The 10,244-nt window shown below is 31.4% G+C and overlaps 3 protein-coding genes across 4 annotated transcripts; 2 read left to right on the forward strand and 1 right to left on the reverse strand.

Moving 5' to 3' along the window:
• LOC112741438 (LOB domain-containing protein 4) lies at nucleotides 1–4,610 on the forward strand. The gene is made up of 2 exons (XM_025790438.3): nucleotides 1–647; nucleotides 3,823–4,610. The coding sequence occupies exons 1-2, from the start codon at nucleotides 459–461 to the stop codon at nucleotides 4,153–4,155; spliced, it is 522 nt and encodes a 173-aa protein (XP_025646223.1). The 5' UTR covers nucleotides 1–458; the 3' UTR covers nucleotides 4,156–4,610.
• A 777-nt stretch (nucleotides 4,611–5,387) lies between these two features.
• On the forward strand, nucleotides 5,388–7,424 carry LOC112742206 (metalloendoproteinase 1-like). The gene is made up of 2 exons (XM_025791446.2): nucleotides 5,388–5,862; nucleotides 6,838–7,424. Exons 1-2 carry the CDS (start codon nucleotides 5,388–5,390, stop codon nucleotides 7,422–7,424), a joined length of 1,062 nt encoding a protein of 353 aa, XP_025647231.1.
• Nucleotides 7,425–7,621: 197 nt separating this feature from the next.
• On the reverse strand, nucleotides 7,622–8,773 carry LOC112741437 (photosystem I reaction center subunit III, chloroplastic). Of its 2 annotated transcripts, none has more exons than XM_025790437.2 (2): nucleotides 7,903–8,773; nucleotides 7,622–7,794 (listed from the first exon to the last, which is right to left on the reverse strand). In XM_025790437.2, the coding sequence occupies exon 1, from the start codon at nucleotides 8,597–8,599 to the stop codon at nucleotides 7,916–7,918; it is 684 nt and encodes a 227-aa protein (XP_025646222.1). In that variant the 5' UTR covers nucleotides 8,600–8,773; the 3' UTR covers nucleotides 7,622–7,794; nucleotides 7,903–7,915. The 2 variants fall into 2 exon arrangements, with proteins under 2 accessions (XP_025646222.1, XP_025646221.1); XM_025790436.2 differs by having other exon boundaries at nucleotides 7,622–7,816.
• Nucleotides 8,774–10,244: the final 1,471 nt, after the last annotated feature.

Genomic DNA, 10,244 nt, shown 5'->3' on the forward strand with positions numbered 1-10,244 from the left:
TGCTTTTGCCCTTTGGCTCTATGCTGTTTTGGCATTACCTTATAATAAATTATATTATGTTAACATAATTATTATTATTTATTATTATAAGAGAAAGTCTAGAGGCCAGCAACTTTTGTGATTTGTGACCAGCACTTAACCATCAAAAGAAAAGTGAATAATCTTCCACCATTAGATGTAATCTCACACCATTAAAAACATTATTGATGACTAATTGATGGTTACAAAATACAAAAGTTGCTGATCTCCTACTTCTCTTATTATAATGCAGGCCACCCCTCCTTCCTTCCCCACATGTTTCTCACTTTTTTTTTCTTTCTTAAGTAGTGTTTTTCTTCTTCCAAGTTCCATATATCTCTTTTATAACACTCCTTAATTATTGCATCTTCACATATATATAGCCATTATTATTCTTCTCAAATTTCCCTCCAAAAACAAGAACCCTTAATTGAGAATTGATGAAGGAACAAGGTGGTGGTGGAGGGAGGAAGCAGGGTGCAGCATCACCATGTGCAGCATGCAAGCTTCTAAGGAGAAGGTGTGCACAAGATTGTGTATTTGCTCCCTATTTCCCAGCTGATGAACCCCACAAGTTTGCTAATGTTCATAGAGTCTTTGGTGCCAGCAATGTCAACAAGATGCTTCAGGTAATTAACTAACAACTTTTTTTCCTTTATATTTTAATCCATTCTAGTCAATTTCCACCTTTTTACACTAAAAATGTTACCCCTTAATATTTCCCTTAGTTATGATTATTTGAATCTAAAATTTCGTGGATATATTACCTAAATCCTTCACTATTTTAATCTTCTTCCCAGTTATGTATGTCTTCAAGTAGATGTTAACATTATTATAGGGTAGAATGTATTTGTTATTTTACTATGGTGTAAATTAAACTTGGATATAGTTAACTTCATGTGAAGTTGATAATTAAGAATCGTCAAATAATTTGACAGATTTAATTAAATTACCATCTAACAAATCTTAGTTATCACCTGAGTTTTCACTTTTTGCTATATATTCTAAACTTGTTCTAATAACTCTTCACCTCTGGATTGAACTTGTTTAACCTGATTTCTTTCTTTTTTTTTTCTTTTCTTTTTTGGTATATGACTATAGACCTAAATATGATCTGAAAGATTATAAACTGATCATATCAAGTTTTAGTATGTCATATAATTTTGGCAACTATACTCTTGCAAATTTTATGACTATTAAAAAAAGGATTGGAGTAAGTATATTGATGACTCTTCCGAAGGATTTAGTAGTGTTTATTATTTGAATCTCGTTAGAGAGCCAATGAAATATTTGTATAATGTGTACAATGGGTTATGAGATAAAAAATGAACATCATTCATATTATTCAGAATAACCATCTGAGTACTAAGGATAATAAACATCTCATATCATAAAACTACTTGATTTGTAGTGTTTATATATATATATGTTGATTAATTATGTTGATACTACTAAGTCTTTTTAATTATATACACAAAGAATAGAACTTTAATTTTCAGACATTGTGGATTGAACTATAAATTCTCCAATATTATTTATTAACACATTAACCTTGATTTTTCTTTTCCACCTCCACTCAAAAGTTACAAGGGGCTGTTACTTCTTAGTTCTTACAAACATTGATTATTTATTTGAAGTCCCTTTCTCAGAGAAAGTAAAGCTCTGTTCAGGGCACACATCAAATAAGAGGTGAAATTGAGTGCTAATTATTTTGGACAATATAATATCAACAACGCGTGGTGCTTTTTACTACATCTAGTTCTTGAACACGACATACAACTTTAAATATTTAATGGTAAAATATAAACAACTTTGGAGGGGTCTTATACATAAGCAAGTACTTTTGCAAGAATAGTAATAACATGTTATTTTTTTTTTTAAAGATAAATATTATTTTATTAATATAAAATAAAAGTGTTTCTATAAGAAAGCACAAAAGAATTGGGTATTCTTATTTATCACCAATTGTGACTGAAAGACTAAGAGTTTAAAGAAGAGTAAAGTAAAAATAAAAAAAATTATCAGCATCTATCAGGTATGGCTCACGAGTTCACGTACTAAATTACTGGCTTCTTTCACTAAAGAGTAATAACATGTCATATTATTATTATTATTATTATTGACCAGAATATTTTTATAATTAAATATTGGCCTTTTTTGAAAAGAAGGGTAAATGGTAAAGCTAGAATATTTTTTTTATTAATATGTATTATTAAGAGAAACCAATAAAAATTGAATATGAAATTTCATATTTAAATAACATACGCAAAAGATTAACCAATATTAGTCCTGCTACTATAATAAAAATTTAATTATTGTCTAAAAGAATATTACTCATATTAAAAGTTAAAAAAATCTTATAATAATTAAACAAAAAATACAAAGTAAATAAATAATAATAATAATAATAATAATAATAATAATAATAATAATAATATATTTATCTTACAAAATTCTCATCTCAATCGAGGTGGCTTTTTTTCTAAGCAACGGTTGAAAACTTCGTAAGGACAAAGAAGATTTCATGATGGTTTATCATACATCTTCATCTCTTTAATTTGTTTGTATTTTTCTCATATTTCAACAAAGGTCACTATTATTCATTGTATTTGCCTTTATCACTTCACATTTTTAATTTTGAGGGTATTCACAATTTTTGGTTTGCCAAATGTAATGATATGATAGTAATACGTGTCACCCAAGATATGTAATACGTGTAACGTTAAATTATAAAGTAGATTAACCTATTATCTTAAAATAACAATTTATTTCATCACCATATAAATAGTCATTTAGTTAGCCAATGAGACCTTGAACATGTGATTTTCGTATCCAAAGTCAAGATCAAGCACCAATTGTAAATTTATAATGAACCCCAAATATGACATATCAACCAACTTATATTTTGTAATTCACATCATCGTGCACCAAATTAAAAAAGATTTAGATCTTCACTTTCTATCATCATTAAAGAAAAGAAATTTGAGTTTACATCCCCCTTGATGCACCACGTGAACCTGTCTCTCAAATCATTTCAATATATCTAATCTAGATTAAAATAAACAGCAATTTGTGAATAAAATTGCTCACTTCCTTATCAAAAACCATGTTGGATTAATCTATTCAATCTTCTTGTCCTTTTTTTCTTTGCTACCCTACTTTTCTTTCTTTATTTTTCCCTCAAAGTAAATTAGATTAACTTTTTAATAATTATGTGATATTATTATAGACTCACCATTAATAAGTCCATTAGGATTAGTTGGTATTAATTAGGGATTAGGTATATAAATAAGAGTTTAGCCATCGTTGTAATTCAGTATGGATAATCAAATTAAAATAGTAATTTAGTGGTTTCTTTAAAAAATTATAAGAGATTAAGTGGAATCTTTGGAGCTTGGTAGCTACAAGAAAATAGTCTCAATAATGTGGTTCTAATTATAAAACTTTACAATAACTTGTTTTGGATTTTTGTTATATAATTACTACTTATATGTAATTCATGTCATTAACATCTCTTCTAGGAAGACATAAGAAACTATACATTTTCCATATTTACCCTTTTCTATTAATCACTTACTTTGTATTTTCACATTAAATCAATGTGGTAAAAAATTGTTTGACTTTGCAACGTATTTAATTTAATTCTTAAAATCTTTTGGTATTATAATTTTGAATGAACCAATCCATCTTTAAAATTTTCTGCTAAGTCACATAATTTTATCATTTAAACCTGGTTACGATTTTATATTTTATGTGTTTATTAATTTACTTAAAATCTCAATTTTTTTCAACAATGCTTTGCAGGACCTTCCAATGCATCAAAGAAGGGATGCAGTGAGTAGCATGGTGTATGAGGCCAATGCTAGAGTCCGAGACCCTGTTTATGGTTGTGTAGGTGCAATTTCTTCTCTTCAACAACAAATTGATGTGCTACAAGCCCAATTGGCCATAGCCCAAGCTGAGGTGGTCCACCTTAAGATGCGCCAACCCAATTACATTTCTAATGGGATGGGCCCCAATAGCCCAACCAATAGTGGGTCCCCACCATCGAAAGTTATGGACTCACAGGCCAAGCCTATTTTTGGCATGGACATGGTGGTGGACCAGACCAGCTATGATGATTCAATGTGGTCATAATTCTTGCTCATTTATGATATTGCAATTACATATTATATAGTCTATGTTTATAGTATGGAAAGAATCTCAAATGTTCTTGGAACGCTGAGGTTTCAGTAATTTTATTCGTGGATCTCAATTATAAAAATATATATTTTAAAACCGACAATTAAAATTACTGAAATATTAGTGTTTTAAAGAACATTTGAAAATTTTCTTATACTACTAGTTGAGACATTAGGAGGAGAAAGAAAAAGCAAAAAAAAGTTGGTTTTTTTATACTTTTGTGGCAGTTAAGGTTAGTTGTGGCGGCTGCGGCCGGGGTACTGCAGTTGTGGAGGAGCTGTGGCGGAGGCCGTTCGCCCGCTTGAATTAGTTTGATTCGGAGAAATTAAAGTGGTTTTTTTATTGGCCACATTTTGTGTAAATATTAAATTATCACTTGACATTATATGAAAGACAAATTTATGGTGTGATTGTCTTGTCTGGAATTGTTGGTTGCTCCTTGATGAATTTGCCTTTAGCAAAGTGAATGAATAACATTGATTTATGAAAGATTAAGAAAAATATAAGTTTAGACATGTTTAATAAGTAATAGAACACAGTAGTAATTGAAAAAAGTAGATGCATGAATACATAATTTGATCCGTTATCTTTCAATTTCAAAATTCACATAGGAGGGCCTATATTTGAAGAGGGAATAATTAAGAAGAACTAACTTTTAATTAGTCAACCGTAATTATTTTTTCATTGTAAAATTTATTTTAACTCTTATATTACATTTAAGAGTTGGAGTTTAAAATTTAAAATTTAATATAAGAAACAATTTAAAAAAGTTGACTAATATTAAATACAAAAACCGATTCTTTAGTTGAACTCAAGTAATTAACTCTGCAATTGAATCAAAATTCAAAAGCATTTAAAGCAAATACTGTAATTTGAATTAGAAATAGGTAATTTTTTTTAAATGATCGAGTACATTCTACTATAAAATGCGCATATCTTTCAAAAATTTTATCTTTAAAAAAATTTAAACGAACTAAAACTTTCAATTGGATAACATCATATCATATCATAAATCATAAATCATAATAATAAGATCATAACTGTAATAACTAATTAGATTATTAAAACTTGTATTTCACTCTATATATATATATAAGGCCCATTAACTAATCCTCTATACATAATTAAACTACCTATATTATCCATTGTTTAATAAATTTGTTTCTTGTTAATCTAAAGTTACAATAATGTCTTATCTTTTCCGCATGATCCTTCTCCTCCTGGTTCTCCTAGCAAACCCTTTGAATGTTCACTCCAGAATCCTAAGATCATCAGGCGATAATAATATTCACTCGCAACCAAACTTTGATTCCATTGATAATCAGAAATCAAAACTAGATGTTGAAGCAGTTGCTGGAGTTAGAAGGTATCTAAAGGAATTTGGATACCTACAAGAACAAGACCATGCTGATTTTGAGGGAGCAATCAAGAAGTTCCAAAAATACTACAATCTAGAAGTCTCTGGAAAACTGGATTCGCAAACCAAAAAATTTATGTCAATGCCAAGGTGTGGTATCCCTGATCATCACCATCACCATCACCGTCACCTTCGTGGTCTCTCTACTAACCTACTGAAGGTTACATCAAAGTATGCATTCATTGAAGATGCCCCTTCATGGCCTAATAATAAGAGAAACCTCACCTATAGTTTTGACCCATCAGGTTAGTTACAAATAATAATATACATATTTTGCTTCTTAAGAGAAACCCCACCTACAGTTCTTATATATTTTTTATTATATCGTTCAATTTTTATTAAACTGCGGTTGAATCTTTGAACTTCTAGACACGTTAGAAAGAGAAAAACACTTTCAGCTTCTTGAAAGCTTCCATAGTTGGTTTGGCTCATTTTTTTTTTTTTCATTAACGCACAAGTGATTTTGCATTTAAAACCACACTTACAAGAAGCAAAAATTCTTAGCTTCTACTAACGGGTTTTTAGCTATTAATATTTAATATTTATTTTTTTTTACCAACTTTATTCTTATGTTATTGTATTATTTATGAAATTTTTATTATTTCTTTTTATATGAATTTTTTCTATTATTTTTTATTTTTATTTTTTATTAATTTTTTGTTTGACATTATACATTTTTATAATTGTGATTTTTGTATATTATATTTATTATTATTTTTTTATAATATAATTTATTGATCTCATTAGGTAAAGTAAATTAAACAAAAAAAATTAACTATAAATAATAATAGTAAAAAATTATAACATACTAAAAAAGAATACTAAAAATATACTATATAAAAAATATATTAAAAAAAATTATAAAAAAATAAACATGCATAAAAAATAATATAATTTAATATCATGTTCTTTTTAGTAATTACTTATCTAAAAGTGACTCTAACTTAAATAATATTTATTTTATTAAAATTAATTTTGGTATAGAATTGTCAAACATAAATTATGTTGATACAAACTTATTTCTACTTAAAATTAATTCTATAAAATCACTTTTATTCAAACTTCAGTTTGACAAACTACAATCCAAACTCATACTAATTCTATTGATTTGGTTTTGGTTTTTAGAACCTTGCTTAAAAGTTATGCACAATAGTATAAAATTTATTATTTTTACTCTGTTTCTGATGTAACAAGTTTTTGGATGTGTCACTGAACGTCAGGTGTTTCGGTTGTGCCACAAGAGACTGTGAGAGAAGCCTTCAAACTAGCATTTTCAAAATGGTCAAATGTTTCACCCTTCACATTCAAGGAGACTCGGGGATACTCCGACATCACGATTGGTTTCTACAGTGGCGAGCACGGCGATGGCGTGACCTTCAACAACACCATTGTTGCCCACGCTTATCCGCCAATTGATGGAAGGCTCCATGTTAATGCAGATAAGGGTTGGAGCATTAAGGATCCAATACAAGAAGATAAGAATATTCATACCGGTGACACGTATGATTTGGTTTGGGTTGCAATGCATGAAATTGGGCATATTCTTGGACTTAAACACAGTAACGATGAAGATGCTATCATGTATCCGTTGATTGCTCCTCTTAAAAACAAGAGAGCGTTTGTTGTTGATGATGTTTATGGAATTCAGCGATTGTATTCATTGGGAGCTCAAGGGAATTTTCATTATCCAAGTGCTACGGGATTTAGATTGCAATATTATCATCTCTTGATTGTTGCTATTGTTTGCTTATGGGTTATGTTTATATTTTCGGCTGTGATGCTTTCGGTGTTCTTAGATAAATTCTAATTAGTATTGCTAGTTAATTGGGTTTAGTGTAGAGACTAAGTTTTAACTTGGCTTAGTAGGAAGATGAATGACTTATTATGTTCAATTCAGCGAAATTCTATTTTAATAGCATGCAAGATCAGATTACTCTAACTTGATAGTTGTTATGCATTCAACATTTTGATATCTTTTAGAATACAATAAAAATAGAGCTCATAAAGAACAAAAACTCATCAATTTTTCATTGTGGTTTACGTTCGGTACATTCACCACAAACAACTAATTCAAATTTACAACAGAGGTGTGCATAATAAATATTCCACCATCATCACCACCAAATTTCCGCCATCAAACAGAGTTATATCATTTTAAGAGCACCTTCCTCGATTCCCTGATAACCACGAACAATCAAACTACAACAAATTAATTAAATATTGATGCACATGTTGCTTAGTAACACATAATTAAATCATCTAAGAAGAAGGAAAGAGATAGATACCTTGTTTGTTGAGTTAGACATCCTTGGCGATAAGTTCGCCCGTCACGAGTTCTCTGTAAGCAGCAATGGGCCAACTGAATCCCCGGAAAACCAAGCGAGTGGCGAGTGGCACGTCGATGATTATCTCCTTCTGAGTCGGCTTCTTATCGTCCCTAATCGCAATCAGGTAGCTTCTTCCAACCCACCCGATCCACCCGGCGATGTACAAGAACAGGATCCCCGGAGTTATGAACTCTCCCCAGTGCCTCTGATCTCCGCTCACTATCAGATGCGGAAGCCCGTCCGAACCGCACAGCAGCCCCTGCTTCCCGTAGTTCTCGAACCTTCTCTTCGTCTTCTCAATCGTCGCCTTTATCGCCAGCGCCGGAGCGCTGTCCGGCGCGTAGTTCTTCAGCGATGATTCGAGCTTCTTGATCGACTGCTTCTGCCGCTTCGCGAATTGCTTCGACTCCTTGCAGGGAGTGAGGCCGGAGATGTCGGCGGCGGCGGGGAGGGGAGCGGAGAGGAGGATCGACGAGAGGGCTAAGGCGGCGGAGAAAGCCTTCAGCTTGGAGTCGGCGGTGTCGGTGCTGTTGTTAGCGGCGGAGGAGGGTGTTGGCGCGGTGGAGCTGCATATTATGGTGGTGGATTTAGGTTTTGTGAGGAAGGGTTTGAGGGAGGGCTTGGAGAGGTAGTTAGTGGGGATTGTGAGAGACATGGTTGTTGTGGTTGTTGGGAGTGTGGAGTGTGTGAAGAAGGAGTGTGGTGAGGGAAGGTTTTTAGATTTGGAAATGGAAGATTGGTGGTGGGTGGTGCTGGATACGGATAGTGGATAAGGTGAAGATGTTCACGTGGAGTGCTCTTATTGGTTTCTTTGGCTTCTTTCAGTTTCTGTTATCGCTCTTTTGGGGGTGGATAAGAGACCATCCAGGTCACGTGATGTTATTTCTATATTTACTACTAGAGTAACTCGGTAAATTAATAAAAATATAAAATATATTTTAATAAATATTATTGTATTTAAATATTAATTAAAATATACACAAATTGATATTAAATTTGATATATTTTTTAATTAAATATTTTTTAATACAAAAATGATTGTACAAAAATTTTTTGTATTTATTTTAATTAATAGACTTAGTCTTTTTATATGGTATTTATCTTTTTTTTTCTATTTTTGATTATTGTTAAAGTTGTTTTTTTTTTTGTCATATATTATTGTGAAGACATATTTTTTATGAATTATTGACATATATGTATTTTTTATTATCTTTTTTTTTATCTTTGTATATATATTTTTTATCTTTGTCTTGATTTTGTTTACTTTTCTTTTTCCTTAATCTTGATAAAATATCTTGATAAAAATATATTATTGAGAGTATTTTTTAAAATTAAAATTATTTACTTTAATTTCAAATATCACTGTGAAGTTGTATAAATTTTTCAATTAAGATGGTGCTTCAGTGTTATTATTATTTTGGAATGTAATTAGATTTAAGACAATTGAGTTTAATAATTTTTTGCTTCTCTATCAAATAATATAAAAATTATAGCACTTTGAACTAAAATTTTTAATTTAATTTTGAATCTACATTTAATTAATATTTTATATTTTCTTTGAATAATAATATGTAATAAATCAATTAATTATAGGAGTTGTGGTGTTAACCTTTTTTAAAATATTGTACTAAAATTTAATTGGTTAATTTTTAAATTTTATCAAGTAATCAAAATTAATAATATAACATCATTAAAAAAAATATGATTTAAATTCAATATACAAAGAATTAGTATTAACTTTTATATAATAATAAAAATAGATTCTTATTCTACAGTAAAACTTTAAAAAATGAAAGATAATAAGTATTTTTAATGAAACATTAATTTATTAATATATGTTCGGTAGGTCGGGTACCGGACGGTTCGGGTTAGGACCCTGAGGTCAACGCTTCGGATGGTGGAGAAGCTCGTCTGGTCGTGGTTCCCTGGTTCCGGGTGAGCGAGGTCCCGAGCACTTCTGATGGAGAAGGGGGGTGCCACCTGCAAAGACACTCCGACGCCCTTGTCAGAATATGTGCAGGCGGAGAGGAAATGATGTGTGAATGTGACGTACCTTGGGGGGAGAGCCAGTCTCCCCCTTATATACATGTCAGTGGTGGGCCCTTCCAATGGGCAGGCCCATACTCTCAAAGGTGTTGTCCCACGGCTGTGTGCAAGCCGTACGGGACGCGTGTCCGGGTCGGGTGGAGGACGCCCCATTGGTCCGGCGAGAACTCGGGTCGAGTTGACCCGCGTGAGTTTTGGGCCAGGCCGTAACAGTGCCCCCGACGCGTCAGCGATGGCCGTGGGGGCCATTGGTG

This window comes from Arachis hypogaea, chromosome 14, assembly GCF_003086295.3.
Source record: "Arachis hypogaea cultivar Tifrunner chromosome 14, arahy.Tifrunner.gnm2.J5K5, whole genome shotgun sequence".
Classification (NCBI taxonomy): domain Eukaryota; kingdom Viridiplantae; phylum Streptophyta; class Magnoliopsida; order Fabales; family Fabaceae; genus Arachis; species Arachis hypogaea.